General features: G+C 43.1%; 1 protein-coding gene across 11 annotated transcripts in view; it reads left to right on the top strand.

The window, feature by feature from the left end:
• Tenm2 (teneurin transmembrane protein 2) overlaps positions 1-19424 on the top strand; it is a 1226193-nt gene that overhangs the window by 916251 nt on the left and 290518 nt on the right. For all 11 annotated transcript variants that reach the window (XM_034506847.2, XM_076937038.1, XM_034506844.2 and 8 more), the window contains one exon: positions 15580-15814. In XM_034506847.2, coding sequence (XP_034362738.1) covers positions 15580-15814 — 235 coding nt within the window. The remainder of the gene's footprint in view (positions 1-15579; positions 15815-19424) is intronic.

The following is a 19424-nucleotide window of genomic DNA, read 5'->3' on the forward strand; positions in this document are numbered from 1 at the left end:
CTATGGAGCATCCTTTAAATGGTATGCTGGCACAAAAAAAATAAAAGTGTGCTTTCAGATGTATGTATGTAGAGCTGAAAAGTGACTTACTTCAGAAAATAAGATCAGGTTGGGGGAGGCTGAGGGTAGGTTTATTCTGTGTGTGTGTGTTAACTTTTTCAGGAGAGTGTGTGCATTTTCATAAGTGAGCTGAACAATGAATAAGGACATGTGTGGAAAAGTGAGACATCTGGGCAGTTGATGCCCACAAGAGACAGAAGAGTTAGGGTGGTGTGTGGCTTACACAGAGCAGCAGCAGCAGGGGGATCTTTTTCCCTGCCTTCCTATACACCTGCACTGTGTGCCCTGAAAAGCCCTTGCATCCAGGGTAGGTGCCTAACAACTGATTGTCATGTGGACAAGTGAATAAATGTGAATTTCCATGAGGGATGGACGAGAAGCAGTTCTGAAAACCGACAACTGAAAGCTTAAGTCCCAGGTTGCTGTTCCCATGTGAGGAATGTAGTCGGTAAGGAGGCAATGGGAAGCTTGTGGCGAGAGCTACCCTTTCTTCGGATTTCCATCATTGGATGCAAAAGGGTTTATCAAGGGACTGCCTGTATATGATTTTGCTAGGCTCTTTAGAGAGAGCGCCCCTCGGGATAGAAACCTCAGTATACTCTGTTTAAGTTGGGAAGGCTTATAAAGAGTTAGCAGGTTAAATGGGAACAACAGTGATGATTCCATAGGCCCTGTGCCAACGTGAGCTAGTGTTATACATGAAACAGGGCAGCCACAAAATTCCTTACATATGTTGTTACAGGGAGGGCACCTTTGGGAATCCTCTATTACAACCTAAGCAGGCTTTCTGGAGGAGATAGAGTTCCACTTCGGCTCTGTTTGATATGAAAACCCTTAACCACACTCCTCTTTCTTCTTAGCCAGTTCTGTTGCTTTGCAATTCACCAGCTACACAGATGACTCCAGATCCACCCTGCTGCAGTGCGTCTAAAGCCAGGCATCAGCAAAGATGTTTTAATACAGTGGATTTGTGAGGGAGAGCTAACACTTCCTGCTGGCAGAAAGGGCCACAGGAGATCCTGTTAGTCAGTTTGGCAGTGAAATGTGTCATTCCCACTTGGGTGTACGGAAGGCCTCTGCCCTCCTTCCCTCTCTGGGGATTTCTGCTCGTAAGGCCCTTGTTGTCATGTTTGGGTTACGGCAAGAAGGGAAAAAATTGCTACAGTTTGCGTGAGATAGTTGTGTCTTGGCACAGATACCCACATAGATTTGTTTCCTGAACTTTGAGAGAGTGCAAGCTTTTGAGGCTTGGGGCAAATGACAACCACGGAGCAGCCTCTCGGAAATATGATCTTTTCTGTTGGGGAATTTAGATGGCTTTTTGATTCTTTTGCTCTTACTGACCTTGTCAGTGTACAGCACCCAACTAATTGATCCAGCAATCATTTGTTATGCCTTCAGGAGAGCCCAGGTCCGTGGGTTCCAGACAGAGCAGGATAGTAGCTTTGCTTTCACGTTGTTTACATTCTGGTGCAGAAAGATACTTTTAATGGATGCTAATGTACATCAGAGACATGGGAAACAAAGTTAGGGGGACAAGAGGGCTCCTGAGAGTGTCTTCCAATGTGACATCTGAGCTTAGATGTGCAGAGTGAGAAAGAACGACTCAATTATCTGGATCCCCAAGGCTAAGGCTTCTGCAAGTGCAAAGGGCCTGAGGCAGAGGCCATGAGGATCTAGGGTCTTGATTATTTACTTCAGTGTTTTCTTCCAGAACAGTCTTGAAACTAAGTGGAAGAGACAAACCTGGTCAGTATTCTGTGCAATCCCAATGCACTCCTGGGTTTTAAATGACTCCCTTCTGACTGTTTCCTCTGCCCGCACATTGTTCCTCCAATTGGTGGAATGGCTCTCTCCTTTTATCCTTCAGGTTTCAATCAAATATCATCTGATCAAGAAACCCCTTCTCAGACCACACTGTTAAAGTGTCCAATAGGCAGTGTTAGAAACGGCAATTATTTTTCTCCACCAAATCTGATTACTTCACGTGAAGGATGACTCCCTCTCCACATTATGGAGTTAAGAATGATCCCATTTGAGGTGATAAATACTAGGCTGTTGCAGTAATGCAAGAAGCCCCGAGAAACAAATTGCTAATTCATGACTTAGACCATCTAAATGTGATGAACAACTCAGTCCATCCGTGAGCCGCTCAGCGGTGGGTTCCAGTGAGAGAGCAACTTTCGAGGCTCTGAAATGAGCCAAAGAAAGTTACGTGTCTGGATTTTACCATGGGCTTGTGATGCCAAAGGGGGACTGAAGCTGAACGGGGGCCAGCAACACTGAGGGAAACTTACACCTTCCTCTTGCTTGTTTCCTTAGCAACATGGCCACTACTGAGAGGAACGAGTCTGCTGTAAGATCGATTGCATTTTGACGACTTTATATTAGTTCATGTGAGCTGAAAATGTAAAAACAAACAAACAAACAAACAAACAAATACATTGATTATTTTAATATTCTATTAGACCTAGAGCCATTCCCTGTAATTCATTCGTCAAACATAAAAGAATTTGTCCTTAGTAGTGAGTGTTATTTGGGTTAGAGTTATTGGGCAAAGTTTTTTTAAGCCATCAAAATAGTAATCTTTGAATCACAGGTTCTGTGCCACCACCAACCCTTATTCTCTGTGTCAAGAAAGAAAGAGATCATTTAGGCAAAAGTAAATAAATGTGGGTGTTCCCTAGGATCTTCCTACTGTTAATGCATTTTCTAAGCACTTTGAGTGTATTAACTCTCATTCCGAATAAGGTTTCCTAGATGATAGATCTTTGATGGATGAGGAGACAGAGGCACACAGAACTTAAGCATCTGAGTCCTGAGTACCTCCCAGGCAAAGCCAGGGTGATTGGTGGTATCATGTTGCTGCTAAAATCACCTAAAGCCCATTTTACTATTTTAAAAAGTGTAAATAAATAAAAAAAATCACACACCAAATTTATAATTTTACACAACTCAGTAAACTTTTATATAGTTAGAATATGCATTTGAAATAGAAATACGAAAGCTTCGCAATAAATTTTAAATTTTTAGTATTGAATATATTTTATTTATCCACCACCAAAATAAAAAAAAAAATCATGTCAAGATTAGAGACAATAATTAGTTTTCTATGTTCTTTCATAAGTCATGTCATTACCTGCATATGCCCTTCCTCATCCACTTATAATTAGCTTTTCTTGCTCTCTTTTCTTCATATTATACTGCACTGTGTGTATTCATTTGCATGGATACATATATTATTGGTGAGATTACATATATGAGAGAGAGTATACAGTTTATTTCTTTCTGAAATTATGTGACCCAGTACAATATTATGCTTCTAAGCCCATCCAATTTTTTTTGCAAACTTTTGACTTGGTTTTTCTTTAGAGATAAGTAGTAGTCATATATATATATATGTACATGCATATATATGTGCGTATCATATATACATGTGTGTATATGTGTGTATAGCCAATTTTTGCCAAATTTTTATACTTGCATATATATTTGCCAGATTTTCACTATCCATTCATCCATTGATACACAACCAGGTTTATTCCAATTCTTTGACATAGTGACTAAAGCAACAAGAGTCATGGAAGTGAAGATACGTGTACGGTTGAATATTTTTTCCATGATGGCTATATTAGTTTGTATCCCCACTAACAGTAAATAAGGGCTCCTCTCTCTGCACATCCTTCTCGCATTTCTTCTCAGATTTGTTGATGATAGCCATTCTGACCAGAGGTGACACAATGGCTCAAAGTAGTTTCAGTTTGCATCTCTGGAATGGTTAGAGATATTGAAGACTTTTTGAAATAGCTGTTGGCCATATGTATTTCTTTTTGTTTGTTTGTTTTTGTTGAAAACTTTCTATTCAGTTCACTTGCCTATGGAATGTCAATTTTATTCCCTTCATATCTAACTTATGCAAGTCTTTGTAAATTTTGGATAGTAATTAGTCCATTGTCCAAAATATAACTAGTAAAGATTTCTTCTCTTCCATTGTGGGCTTGTGTGCTTGTTGATCATTTTCTCACTGTATGAAAACTTTTTTAACATGGTCCCATCTGTGGATACTTGGCATTAGTTATGGGCTGTTGCTGATCTACTTCAAAGTGATTACATACCCCAATGTCTTGAAGAGCATCCTTTGTATTCTTTTCAAAAAGTCTCCGGGTTTCAGGGTTCAAATTAAGGTCTTTGATCTTAAAGACTCAAGGAACCCAGCAATGGCCTCATGAAGTGGAACCACACCCCTCACTGTCCAGAGGAATGCAGCTAGAGTCTCTGGTCCTCATGTTTCTGCAACAAAACTAAGGATTTTATAACACATAGGCCTCCCATTTGGTTTCTTCTCAGGCTGTGATTATGCTGGGCACTTGGACTGGGCTAAGCTTTCTTACCTTTTCCTGCTTAGCGGCTGGGTGCTTCTGCTCATGGTCCACAAGGAGAAAGGCAGTGACACTGGAGGTACTCTGAGCCACTTTAATTGGAAGATGTAAACATCTCCAAGCCAGCTTTGAAAGAAACCAATAAGCAATCATGGGTAAAATTCAAAAGCCGCTCTCTGACTGTGCCTGAGCCAGGGGGTCCTGAGCAATGAATGGCGATTCAGGAAGCACTCAGTAAACACTTGCCCCCTTCTCCGTGTGTGTGTGTGTGTGTGTGTGTGTGTGTGTGTGTGTGTGTGTGTGTGTTCTGAAGGTAGAGAAGGTGTTTTTGGAAAATGTCTCCAGCACTACTCCTATATGTCCCTTAACATCAGCTGTCCCTTGACAAGAAAAAAGACGCAGTCCGTGGTCTGACATTCAGCTGACTTCTGTTTATATAGTATGGAGAAACTTTTGTTCTCTTGCCCTATATGGCATGTACCAGGAGAGATTTGGGGAAAAGGTCACCCAGATAGTAAATAATTCTACTGAGCTTTGAAGTGAAAATGCTCCAGGATCTTTTATCCCCATCCTTGCCATTTAACCGGGTGCTTCCCGTCATTCTTGTGGCTCATGAATGGTGCCGATCGGAGCCTGTGCCCACCAGTGTTTATCAGAGGCCCCAGTAGGAATCACAAAAGTAGTTTATCTTAATTTTTTTTTCTATATTCAGGGGGTAAGTGTGATGGGTAAGGAAAGAAGAAAGAAAGAGAGGCAGAAGGAGGATGAAGGGAAGGAGTAAGAGAGAGAGAAAGAGAGAGGGGGGAGGGACGGGGGAAGGAGTTAAATCCACCCAAACATCTAAACATCTTAATGGAAAATAATTCTACTGTAAGGATCTACACACACACACACACACACACACACACACACACACACATACACTTTAAAAAAATAGTTTGGTCTTCAGAAAACATTCTGTTTCGTGGGTTTGGAAATATCCAAATTGTCCCCATCTTATTTTCCAATAAGACCTTGAAAAGCTATCCGATGAGCTGAGATGAGAGGAGTTTACATTTCCGATGCAATTCTCTGCTTAGGAGAGTGACGATGCAGGTCAAATAACAGAGAGAGCATTTTCTACGGCAGCGCAACAATCAACACAACGTTTGGGCGTATTAATAATTTCGCTCCTAAACTTCTCGACAGGGAGCTCATGGGTCTTAATAGTATTGTCAAGATCCTTAGGGCAATTGAAAAGCCCAAAATCATTACTTTCTACTGATAGACTTTTCTTCCCCAGAGGAGCCCCAAATACCTAGGGTAATGTAGATTTATGGAAATGCTCGCATAGACTCTGCTCGGATGGAACTTGGCAATGAAATTGCATCTTTCGAAAGGTTCTTCTCAAGCATTTCTAGTGTTTTTCTCTCTCTTCGTGCACGTGTGTGTGTGTGTGTGTGTGTGTGTGTGTGTGCGCGCGTGCGTGTACGAACGCGCGTACTCGTGCCTGCATATGTGAGATTCAGTGCCCACTGGCACTGACTTTATCTTAAGGAATGCTTTTTGATAAATTAGACCAAGAAAGACTGAGTGTGGGTTGTGATAAAATGACTAGGCAGCTGTGACAGAAGTCCCTTTGCACCTGTTTATGTAAGAACTTGACCTATATTGGCAGGTTGACCCCAGCACTATAAGTATTTGCTATTAAATGCGTAACACATGATAGCTGTTGACTGGACACCCAAGTCAATTTTCTCAGTCCCCTGTCTTCCACAAGCCCCTGCCTGTACCCTGCTTGCTTTGGGCTGGGCAGCAATGGTCCTCTCCTCTCAGCACGCCATGCCCATCCCCTCCAACAAATCACAGGCTTCTTAAACCCTCTGCATCCAGCTGACTCTCCAGTGGCCTGTGCCTGACAGTTTCCATCTGGAGACTATCAACAGCATCAGGGGCCCTGCCACAAAGCATCACAGGGAACCTGCTTTGGAGAAAGGCGTTTTTTTATCTCTTAAGGGAAGGGTACTGTGCAGCTGTAAAAGTTGTACCCATCTGAGAGCTAACTTTGATGGGCTCCAACGGGGCCCTGCCACAAACAGACATCAGACATCATGGTCTATAAACCAGAGGGAATCTTCATTGTCATGAACTGTCTGGTAAGAGCAAATTCATAGAGACAAAAAGTGATTCGAATTTGCCAGAGACTCCCTAAGGGGGAAAAGGGAGGGAGAGAAGGAGGGAGGGAGAGATAAAAGGGACTGTTAAGGGGTGTGGTGTTCTGAAATTAGATTAGACACTGGAGTTCTTGCACATCTCAGTAAATGTAATGGAGAAGCAGGGACATATTTCAAAGAGGTCAGTGTTGTTATAGCCCAATTGGGATACTTGGAAGAACAAGGAACAGACACACCCAAAAACAAGGCCAGACAGGTTCAAAGTCACCTTCTCCTTATCCTGCTTCCTCTCGGTTATAGGATCACCCTGGTAAAAGCTATAAGAAAAATTTAAAGCAAAGCTTGCCACTGAATCCACCAGCCAACGATGAGGGATAGCAATCCCTGGTCCTTCTCCCATGATGCTCCTCAAATAGAACTCCCTAGGGACACAGCTGTCCACGCCACACTTCATCCAGCACTAACTTTATCAGACACTGTGTTCTCCTGCTGGGCATGTAAAACAGGAGAGACAGACCCGTCTCATAGTTCTTTGTGCAATGCAGGACACTGGAGAGACTCAAGAGATTATAAAGCCATGCTCTGGGGTGTCTAAGATGTTTTCAGTATATAAAGCCACCTTCCAGAAGTGGCACAGATATGTCATAGTTCATGACACATTGAAGAGGGGAGACATGTCATGTCATTGGAACCAACCTGCCCCTCGGTTGCCTCACCCTTAAAACAGAGGATGGTGCCCAGTTTCAGACAACTGTGGTAACTGAAATGACCTATGCAAGAATCTCACTTAACCGGAACTTAGTGAACACGTGCACTCACTCCTTAAGGATCAGAGCTAGCCTTCTAACCAGCCTTACTCACTCAGGAGGAATGGAGAAGCTATCAAAGCTTTGCTTTCTAAGCCTGCAGATGATTTTTGTCTCCTGACATTAATTCCCATGCTTCTGTTCTGTGATGTTGATCTGTTGACACGGAGATCAAATATACTCAACATGGTTTTCCTTTTGCCTCAAGGTCATACATTTTATGTCATCATTTCCTATACATGAGCACAGCCCCTGCCTTCACTGATCCTCTGCTCATGCGAATGGAGCCCTTCCGTCAAAGATACCACTCCATCATATAGGACAGTGTGTCCCTCATGCTGAAAGGCGCTGACCAGAGCTGGTGCTGGGAGTCTGAAAATGAAGTGAACATTACCTCACCTCATCTTTTTCCCCCCTTTCTTCCTCAGAAGAGCTGTGGTCCTAGCTTTTTGCTATGAACTACTGCAGATGGTTTTGTCTGCCCTGAAAAGCCAGTAGGACCACACACATGGGTCAAGAATAGAAAATACATGCCCATTCTTTAGGGGTAAGTCATTCAGTAGATGCTAAGGCGGGGGAGGAAGGGGGCAAGCTCAGTATCCAAACTACCCTATATTTAGAGACAAATCAGGAAATCTCTTGGCAAACACAGGAGGAGGCTGGATTTGGACAATCCCTCCATCCATCTGTCCCTAGGGTGTTGGCAGAGTACCACAGGTCAGAACAGGGCAGGACAAGCCAGGACAGAGCTTGCCCTTGGTCCTGCCTCTGTAGACCTAATTGCTGCTCATCACTCAGACCAGGGATGCAGCCCAGAGGGGAAGGACTGGAGGTGGGGGTGGGGGGCTCTGGAAGGGCATAAAAGGGCTGTGCATGCAGCTTGGTTGTTCTGGCCTGTTTCTCCTGACAGAAGCAGCAGGAGGAGGCAGTGGAGAAGTTGGGGGAGAGAAGTTTCTCTCCCATGTCTCACGGATTTGACTCTGCTGAGTCAAACTAGATTCCTTCTATGTTGCTTGTTATACAGCATCAGGGCTGGAGTCGAGTCCCTTTCTTTGTGAATGTGCTCTGACCTTATATTCTGTACAAGCCTGAGAGAGGAAGAAAGCCTGAGATCAAATGCCTTCTGTGACTCCTGCTAAGCTGTGTGACTGTGGGTGCATTGCTTAACTGATCTAAGCTTCCCTCTCTATATCTGTGAAGATGTTGAGTTACATATCCTACAACAGTGAGCTGAAATGCAGTAGGATCATGTATGTTTCCCATTTGACTCAGCACCAACACACAAGGGGGACTTAATTCATGGTAACCCTAGCCAGTGTTATCATTTTGTTGTCAATGGCAACACTTGCATTGGATATGGAAATGAATTGTTTCAAGTCTCATGTCAGAGCCATATTCTTGGGACTGCCTCTATCAGAGCCAGGGGGCCACGACTCTTATCCAGGCTGCATTTAAAGTCAGCATGGCCTAGGCTTAAGAGTTTTGCCTCTAGACATTCACTGGGTCTCTCCCTCTAAGATCTTCCAGCTCAAAGGGCCTGGCAATGAGGCCATGGTGTCCCAGGAGGTACTCATCATATTCCCCATGGAGCCCTGTGTTACTATGGTTCCTATCGTTATCGTCAGTATCACAGACTATACAGAATCTCTCATGTATAGTTATCATAATATATATGAGTAGCTTGTTAAATAACAAGAATTTTACCAGGTTCCTTATTTTTATTATATGTAGTATGAGAGAGAGAGAGAGAGAGAGAGAGAGAGAGAGAGAGAGAGAGAGAGAGTCAGTTCTCTACTTCAACCATGTAGATCCTAAGGCTTGAATTCAGGTCATCATGCTTGCAGGCTAAACTATCTTAATGGCCCAAGGTTGTTTATAATAGCATCTCATAGAGTTTTCTTAATGACCATGGAAGAGAGAGAAACTTATGATATCCATTTTACAGATAAAGACACAGACTTGAAAATATAGCTTTTTGGTAGTTATGCATCTAGCACATGGTCAAGCAGAACCAAAGCCCATAGCCCGCTCAATTGACCTCCAATACACTCCACTCTCCTTCCTTAGAACAACTGTAGGCTGTTGTTCTTTGAGATCTTCACCCCAGTTACCCTAGCTCCCATACAGGGTCAAAAGAAATGGTGTCTTGCTGCCAATTTGACTCCAAAGTCTCTGCCAAGACCAATCCTACTTTTAGCATCTTAAAGTTGCTGTCAGGATTCAGCATGCTCAGAAGAGGTGGGTCTGTACAAGGCAGAGAGTTCGTGGTTAATTTATCATCTCAGGGTCTGTGGGGAATGAAATACTTAAAGACTGGCTATGGGCATGTCAGTACCAGAATGAGTGATTTATAAGCAGTTCAGCAGGCCCCTACTTTTATTTTTTTCTCGCACGCACTTTATCATTCTTTTTAATCACCAAGAAAAATTGGTACCTACTATAAAGCAAGACAAGGCTGTCTTCATTGGTCCCTGCCCTCCCACACCTCCATGCCTGCTCCCCGTGTAAGAACAGGCCCGGCCTGAAGGCCTCCCTCAGCTGTTTCTATAAGCAAAGTACATTAACAACAGCCAATCATTAACCATTTATCCCCTTAGTTTAGCTAACCTTAAAGCAATGTTTCCTTTTTGTTATCTGAGGTGTGGGTTGATGCTTGCACCCACATGTGTTTGGGCAACTTTGCCAAAGTTAGCAGATGAGAGAACAGATGTGCCAAGACTTAAGTCAGTAAATAATTGTATGCTGGAACTGATATCCTAACTCAGAGGAGGACTGACTTCTTCTTAAGTCAATCCAGAAGCACTTAGGATAAAGTGCCCCGGCTGGTATGTGTGTCAGAATCAACCAGCGACCAAGTGTCCCATGAAAAGTCTAAGCCACAGCAGCACAGTCTGTGTTGTCACAGGGCAGTCGTAGCATGCATCCGCCTTCCAATGTTTGTACATATAGGAAGCATCATTCCTGAAATCGCCTTAGTTTTTCTAGGACACTCAACTTTTTTAGTTCTTGATAAAGACCCTAATACAACCGTTCCTTTCCTACAGTGAAAGGTCATTCAGAACCCAAAAATGACTTCTGGTTCTTATCACTAATGATGATGGCAATGATCTGCCTATTTGGGGGACAGGGTCTTGCTGTGTAGCCTAGGCTGGACCGTCCAGGGTTTCAGCTTAAGTTCATCATGTATCATGTAACTAGTCAGCACAAGACTTCAGTAACAGTTGCTTTTTGCCCACTGAGGGCATACCCAGCAGCCTGCTACTCTATAAGTACTTACCTGATGCAGTTATTTGTATTTAAATTGCATTACTGTGTAATCTTGCATCAATGTCCTAGGAGAGACATCAATAATATGTGCATCAAGCTAACCCAATAAATGTCTGTAACTTAAGAATGGACATCATGGTTCTTCCACAAGGCTGGCTTCCTCATTTCCATTTCGTCCCAGAGTGGAGCTACACATCACTTTGGGAGAGGGCTTCTCATGTACTTGAGTATCTTGGAAAACATTCATGGAAAGCAGTTAAGCGTGTTGACAGCCATTGTTGGAAACTTAGCAGATGGAAAACCTTTTCAGGCAGCAGATCCCAGCATGTCTGGGCTGAAAGCTGATGAATGAAGAAGGTGACTTGGGGGCCAGTCATCACTGACCGTATTAGAGGAGCATTTGCCACAATCACAAGGTGCCCGGGTCAAACAAAGAGTCACCAAAACAGCAGAATGGGGGAATCAGAAACACAACGGCCGTGGCAGTAAAGGCCATTGCAGCAGTTAGGTGATAGCTAGTGTTGGTGGCACACTGGAGAAACAGCTGAGAGCATGCACTCCTAGCCTGTTCTTGGAAGAGGAGACACACTCATTTTGATACTGAGCTTTGCTTCAGAAATATAGAACATCACAACAAAGCGATGGAGTTTTCCTAATGTTCACATTGAAGGCTACTGAGCTGGGATCGCTGATCAGCAGAGCTGAAGTTTGGATTACTCTAATTCAGTGGTTCTCAACCTTCCTAAGGCTGTGACCCTTTAACAGGCTTCCTCATGTTGTGGGTGATTCCCCCAACCATAAAATTATTTTTGTTGCTACTTCATAATTATAATTTGTCTACTGTTATGAATCTGATATGAACCCCCCCCCCCAAAGGGTTCACAACCCACATGTAGAGAACTGCTGCTCTAAATGCTAAATTTAGGTTCATTTGGAACTACAATTTGTCTCCCGTCATCTTTCATCCCCAGTAGAACCAAAGTGTTCTCTGCACAGGAGTTGCATATATTGGCAGACCACTGGGGTAGCACGTTCAATACCTTCATCCTTTCTCACAAGCACAGAGATCCTGGTGGGTTGTCACTGCTTTGGTACATGAGTAAAAGTGAGAAATAAATAAGATAGTGTGTTCGGATTTCTGCAACTAGAAAGCAACAGACACTCCCAATAATTATACATTGTAATTCTTTAGATTTTTCTCCCTTAATTTCCAACTGATTCCTTCTTCACTCTGTGTTCCGTTCTGTGTAGTAGTATTTTTTTTTCTGTCTTGTACACTTAGCTGAGAATATGGCCGCTAGATAGATGGATGGATACATGAGCAACTGCAGTCAGCATTGGGGAAGAGAGCACCGGTAACGAGAACGTTCTCTTTAGTGAGGTGCCAGATAGCTTTTGTGTTCAGAGTTGTCAGTTGCCTATTTGAAATGAAATAGCATATTGCTTCATAGGGTAGAACGAATGAAGAACTGAGTGTTCTTTCAGCTTCTCCTACTCTTATTTCTCTGAGGGTTTTTTTTCCAGAAAGTTCTAAGCCTTCCTTTTAGGTGAACTGGAAAGAGGTCCTTGACCTCTCTTCCAATTAATGTGGATGCCCAGTGTCCAGTGTATGTGGAACATACCACACAGCAGCCTAACTCATTCTTCCCTTGACCCCAGGCAAGACCTTACACACACACACACACACACACACACACACACCACAGAAATTCCATCCATTCCCAGCACAGATGGACAATGAGCAAAGACCACACAGCTGGAATAGGCAAGGGAAACTTTGCTGGGGTGAACAGAGAGGAAGCAGGCCGGTTTGGGATCTCACTCAGGGAATTACATTTCTCATTTGGCTCTTTGTACTTGCAGAGAGTGTGTGGTCCTGAGTGGGGGCGGGAGCCGGGGGGCAGAGGAAGATAGAAAGTTCGGGTTAGGAGCAGGGAGTATGGGTTCTTCCGTGCACACTGACTCACCTCCTCCTCCCCAGGCAAGTCTCCTAATTGCCTAACTAACAGGGAATAATGACACCACCTGGATGGGAGCTGGGGAGGTAGGGGGGAAGTGAGAATTCATTAACCCTGTGTGAGGGGTTTGGAGGGTGCCTCTGAGAGATCATTATTACATCACCTTGCCCCTTACCCACCTCTCCCCACTAATAGGAGACAGACGAATGCTAAATAACTATGTAATCGTACATTTCTCATCAGACAACAATGCCAGCATATGTAATAGCCTGCTACAGCTATGAAACCCCACCAAAGATGTATTTAAAGTGTCACCGCTGCCTAATATAAAACATGAATTACAGGTTCATTTGGAGGACACGATTTAAAATCTATACAACCGTACTGTGGCATCTCCCAATGGGTTTTCGCTTTAGTTGTCTTTTCTCTGAACATTAAAAAAAAAAAAAAAATCTCCAAGTAATTTCAACCCAGAGACACTAACTTCAAGGAACAGATTTTCTCTATTCTTCACTTTCGTTTCTTTTTTCATTGGTAGCATGGCTCCAAACCTACTATCTTTTATGACATATTGTCTTTCCCTCGGAATGCTTCTCCCAGCTTCACGGGAACCCCAGAATGTAGATTACACCTTTTGGAGATGTAGCCTGGCCACATAAGGAGCCGAGTAGTTGAAATTTGTGTCAAATTGCTTGTTTAAATGACTCAAGCCAGCTTCTTAAAGCCAGGACGGCAGGGGCTGGGGATTTTCAAAGTTGGCATGGACCAAAATGACAAGGCTCAGCAGTCACCTGGTGAGCTGCCAGCACTGACTGGAGGCCTCAGAAAAAATAGACTTTCTCAAAGGACACAAATTAAAAGTCATGTTTCGGTATCCATTGAAGGGAAATTATAGGCTTACATCGTTTAGGAAAGCGCTTTCGCTTTTGTTGTGTTTGAAATACTGCATCGTGCAGATGGCTTGCAAGGCAAACCTTGGGCAGGGCCATCCTGAGTAGGGATATTTACACAAGGACCTTTCCAGAGGTGCAGTTCTCGTGAGCATTTCAGTATTTGAAAGATAGGTTGTGATTTGGAGCCAGGACTGTGATTTTGAAACATCTCCCTTGACCTTCTGCAGACTGTTCTCAGGACTCATCTCTCAGTGGAGAGCAGCTATCAGCCTATCAGTCAGAGAGGGCTGGCAGACTCTCATTTAAAAAAAAAAAAAAGGTTTCTACAACTATATGTATGTTTTATGCCTAATTATCATTTATTTATCTATATATTTTGAATTGTCAACTTCTTAAAAGCCAAGAAACTTTCTCCAAAAGTACAGCTCCTGAGTGTTTCCCACAGTTTGCCTTTAGCTCCTCAGGAGAACGCTGAGCTGGATCCTCTGAAGAACACTTCATATCCACTCCAATTCACTCCTGTCCACAGCCAGAATGCTTTATTTCCTACCTAGTCATTACCACAATTTAAATGAAAGGCCTCTATCTGTGTGTGTGTGTGTGTGTGTGTGTGTGTGTGTGTGTGTGATTCTGTGTATGTGATGTGTGTATGTATGTGTAACTGTGTATATATGTATGTTTGTATGTGTGTATGTGATGTATATGGGTGTACATGTGTATGTGATGTGTATGTGTGTGTGTCTATATGTGTAAATGTGTGTATGTGTATATGTGTGCATGTGTGTATGTGATGCGTATGTGCGTATGTGTATGTATGTGTCTGTGTGTGTCAGTGTGTGTATGTGGTGTGTGCATGTGTGTATGTGTATATGTGTGTGTATATGTGTATGTGATGTGTATGTACATGTGTGCATGTGTGTAAATATGTATATGTGTGTATACATTTGTGTGTATGTGTGTGTTTGTATGTGTATGTGTGTGTAAATGATGTAGATGATGTGTGTAAATGTGTATATGTGATATGTATGTATATGTGTGTGCATGTCTGTCTGTGTGTGTGTCTGTGTGTGTGTTCCATGCCGCAGGTATCAGGTCTCACCATCTACCTCCTTTGAGACAGCATCTTTGGATGTCTGCCGCTCTGTGTGCTAGGCTACTTGCCCTGAGAGTTTCTGGGGATTCTCTTTTCACTGCCTCTCTTCTCACCAAAGAGGGGCTATGATTGTAAATGAGCACTATTGTGTCTGACTTTCAATAATTCTGGAGATCTGAATCCAGATCCTTACCCTCACACAGCCAATACTTTACCCGCTGAGCTGTCTCCTTGGCCCAGTAACCATTTTTGATTGACATACAATAATCGCACAAATGTCTGGGATACACTGAGACACCTCGATACCTTATGTGATGACCAAACCCAGGTAATTAGCATCCCTGACACCTGATACATGGCATTTCTCTGTGACTAAACATTTAAGAGACTAGCTTTCAGTGGGAAACAGGATTTGCTCTTGACTATAATTACACAGCTGTGCAGTAGAACCCCAGAACTGGGCCTTCCTAGACCTGTGTCCACGAGCCAAATTCTCCCTTTCTCCCACCAGCACAGCCTCTGGTAACCATTATTGTATCTTCCGATTCTATAAGAAATTCTGGGTTGTTTGTTGCTTGCTTGTTTTAAAGGACCTGGGCCTTTAAATTTTACCAGGAAATAGAATAAAAACTTGTCACAGCCAGAATCAGCCTTGAATGTATTATCTCTTCCATTGCAATATCAGATAATTCCGGGGATAATTCCATCCCTTGTCTACTTGGCTTTTCTAACCTCAAGCCTCTTTGCTCTCTAATTGATGCATATTGATAAGTAAAAAGTAAAGCACAGTATTTGTTTGTGACTAATAACACTGGGGTGTTCTATGCAGTCCTGACTGTTATCTCTGGTTTGTGGTTTTCAGTCACTGTAGACGTGGAGACTTTGGCTGCAAAGCCCACCTCATAGGCACAGATATCCTGAGGCTAGAATGGACAGGTACTGATGGCTGTTTCTCCTTCCTCTCTTCCAGGCCCTCCAAACCACCACAGCCAGTCAACGCTGAGGCCCCCTCTGCCACCCCCTCATAACCACACCCTGTCCCACCACCACTCCTCGGCCAACTCCCTCAACAGGAACTCATTGACCAATCGGCGGAGTCAAATCCACGCCCCAGCTCCTGCGCCCAATGACCTGGCCACCACACCAGAGTCCGTTCAGCTCCAGGACAGCTGGGTGCTGAACAGTAACGTGCCACTGGAGACTCGGTAAGTCCCTATTCCCCACTCTAAGTCTCCAGAGTCACATGGCTCTGGGTGGCTCTAAGTTCTGGTTAGAGAGACATTGCCAGCATAAGGAGACAAGCTTAATGCATCCTTATCCCTTGGTAATTTGACCCTGGACAATAGGTTGATCAGTATTTCTTTGTTCACATGTGTCTCCTTTTAATGCTTGTTGACTTTCTTAGACAGCTCTTGTGTACCCAACTAATAGAATTAGCATAACATATTTTTACTCAAAGGCTCATGGGAAATGTGCTTATAAGGGTATATTGACTGAATGCTGCTGATAAATTATGCATTTGGCCTTTCTTGAAGTAATAAATGAAGACTCATTTGAAATTAAGTGTTTGGGGAGACCTTGAAAACAATCCCCGATTCCAGACTGACAGAAGTCTAATTTTAATTTATATTTCATCCAACCTGCTGGCCCACTTTACTCCCTCCTGTACACACTAACAGCTTGATGGCTCTGGGGCAAACAGGGATGTGGAAAAAAACAAACAGTGGAGCAGGGAGAAACTTGTGTTAAGAAGGAAGAATCTGGAAATTATCCCTGAGTCTGGCTTTGTTTTTGTTTTTCTGTATTCTTTCTTTCACCCACTTTCACTCCTGGTCTTCTAAAAGTCACACATTCCTCTCTCGGTAGGCTTAAAGAGGACCCTGGGGACATAGTGTGGTAGACAAGCAATGGACAGTGAAGGCCATGAGTAGGTTTGTCTGATACTTCATAGCCTTGTGACTCCATCCCCAGACACCTTCTTGGTCTGTGTACTCCAGTTGTCTGCTTATCTGAAAGAGCCACAGAGAAATCCATTTGTATGGATGCCTCGGAAAATGTTCAAGTCCGTTTTAAAGCTTTAATCGTTTGGGTTTGAAGAAGAGAAACAATCCACGGCGTTTCTGGAAAATGGCCGGTGGCTTTTTCAGCTGGAAGCCATTTAGAACGCCGTAACATGGACGTTTGGAGTTGTTGCATATCTGTGACTTTTTTTTTAAAGTTCAAAACAGTAAGATCCCGAGCATCGGTGTGTGGTACATGCTCACAAATGGACTCACACTCACCCCTAATGTCATTTTGTGGCATGGTTTTCATCTATGCCTATAACCCTAATTCCGAAGCTTGAAAGATGTCGAGGCAGTAAAAGTCATACCAATGGATTATACAAAATAGATAATTACTAACGGCTGCCCTAATGCAGCAATCTCCCAATAGCTATGCCAAAGCCACTGGTCAACCAGACTACGTGAGCTTTTCTGCTTTGCCTCCTTGTGTTTAGGAAGCACTCGGGAGTTTGTTATCACCCTCTTTTTATGTTAGTAGTTGATAAGACATGAAAAATGGTTTCTGGGTAGAGAGAGATAAAAGAGAAAAGGGGGACAAGGCTGTATGACTGCCTTGTTGCTGTTGGAATGAAACCTTTATTCTGCACTTCATGTGTATACTAATACGTAGTTTCTATGTACATTAATACAGTCAAACATTATCTCAGTGGAACCAGGAAATGATCCCATGAGATGTAAGCAGATGATTATTATTTCTTCTTCAAAGACGCAATCTAGATTAAAGGGACATTCCTGCAATGGCTCTCTGATGTCACAGAGACTATAAGTTATGAGGGAACCTGGATGGAGCCCTCAAGGAACAGTAAGGGAGGGAGATACCTGTTGAGGTGAACAGGTACATATCTTTTGCCATCAAATTATCCAATTTGCAGGGTGAGATCCATCAGCCTCCTACCTGAACGTTGTCTCCCCTTGGTCATAAGAACACATATAAAGGCATATATTGATGCACAGGTTTACATGCACGCAAAACGTTCAGACACATAAAATCATAAGGTAAAACTATCAAAAAGGATACATATAAATGTATCTCCCAGCTTCCGATGATGAAGTCGGCTGGTTTCCCAGGAGGCTTGTTTTGAAGAACCACTTCTAAGAAAATGGCCCCCTGCTGAGCACGTGGTTGAAAGGACCCACAAAAGCAGTGGGTCACTCGCCACTGTCTGGAGGTAATCTCTCTCAGCACCTGCTCTCTGCTCTCTAGAGTGCTTCTCCTGAGCCCTTCTACAAGTAACATTTCTCCAAGGACTAGTCATCTCCAGTGATGTGCTTGGGAAGGGCGAATCAAAGATGAACTCTGCACATAGACAGAATCTCCAAACCCTTGAAGTCTATCTGAAAGAAAAGACAAGTGAGAGAGGCGCCTGCATGCTCTTTGATCAGTGTGTTCAAGATCCAAAAGACTAAGGAACGAGAATATCTGGCCCAGGACTGAGGCGACTCCCAGAAATCAAGCCAAATTTCAGCCCTCACACATCAGAGCGTAGAGAACTTGAACAGACCGTGGAGTTGCACATGAAAACTTTCGCAATAATCCACAGCACTTTGGGAATCTATTTTTTTTCCTGGCATGGGAGTCTAGCTCAGTGACCGAGGACTAACCTTATATATGTAAAGCTCTGAGTTCAATCCCTAGCCCTAAATAAAGAACAGACTGGGGAGATGGCTTGGTTGGTACAGCGCTTGCTGCATAAACATGAGGGCCTGAGTTTGAATCCCCTAGGTTCATGTAAAAGCCAGGCACATAGGCAGAAAGCACACTGAATATACTGATAGATACCACACCTCTTTAATAATAAATAAGACTCAGGTCATCACATAATAAAGAGCCATTAAAGACACAATGTCCTGAAGGCTGATTGTGAAGCAGTCGTGAACTGAGAACCCCAATTGGAAATTTACTAACAGCTTTATAACTACTCCCCTCATGTATTCCAACTTCCAGGAGTGATGGACAAGCTCCTGCTCTGGAGGTAATGAGCAGGCATCCTGCCATTCCCAGAGATGCTCCACCAAATCCCAGTGTTTCTTTTAAACCAGTGGGGACAGGTCCTTACCTCTCAGCATTGTGTGTTGCTGTCCCTCCCAGACTTAAAGAGGCCTGGAAAGTGATCCTTAAACCATCTGATATTTCTTCAGTTTGTCTTACAACATAAATTATTGGAAATACTGGTTACAGAGCCATAAATATATATGACATGGGAAACAGAAGTAGGGATGGGGAGATGGCTCAGTCAGCAAAGAGTTTGCTACACAGGCACAAAGACCAGAGTTCACAGGAGAGGCAAGCATAGCAGCAAGTGCTTGTAATGATGGCACTGGAGAATGAGAAACAGACAGATCCCTGGAGCTCAGTATCCAACTGATCTAGCCATATTCATGAATTCCAGGTTCAATGAGAATCACAAAACATAAGGTAGAAAGTGTGACTGCTGGCTTACACACACACACACACACACACACACACACACACAGTAAGGAAAGCTGTTCAAACATAGAACTGAACACATAGGAATCACATAAATTTCTATATGCTCTATATAAATATTAGTTCCATTAGAGCACGATGAATGTAAATTTCCACAATTGAAGTCAGTTTACATATGTGCTATAAGTTTACATATATATATATAGATATATAGATATATATAGATATATATGTCAGTTTATATATGTATCTGTACATACATAGGCAGGCATTCTACCAACTTGATCATACCCTCAACACCATAAGCCATAACACAGTCACAAA

Source organism: Arvicanthis niloticus, chromosome 6 (assembly GCF_011762505.2).
Source record: "Arvicanthis niloticus isolate mArvNil1 chromosome 6, mArvNil1.pat.X, whole genome shotgun sequence".
Classification (NCBI taxonomy): Eukaryota; Metazoa; Chordata; class Mammalia; order Rodentia; family Muridae; genus Arvicanthis; species Arvicanthis niloticus.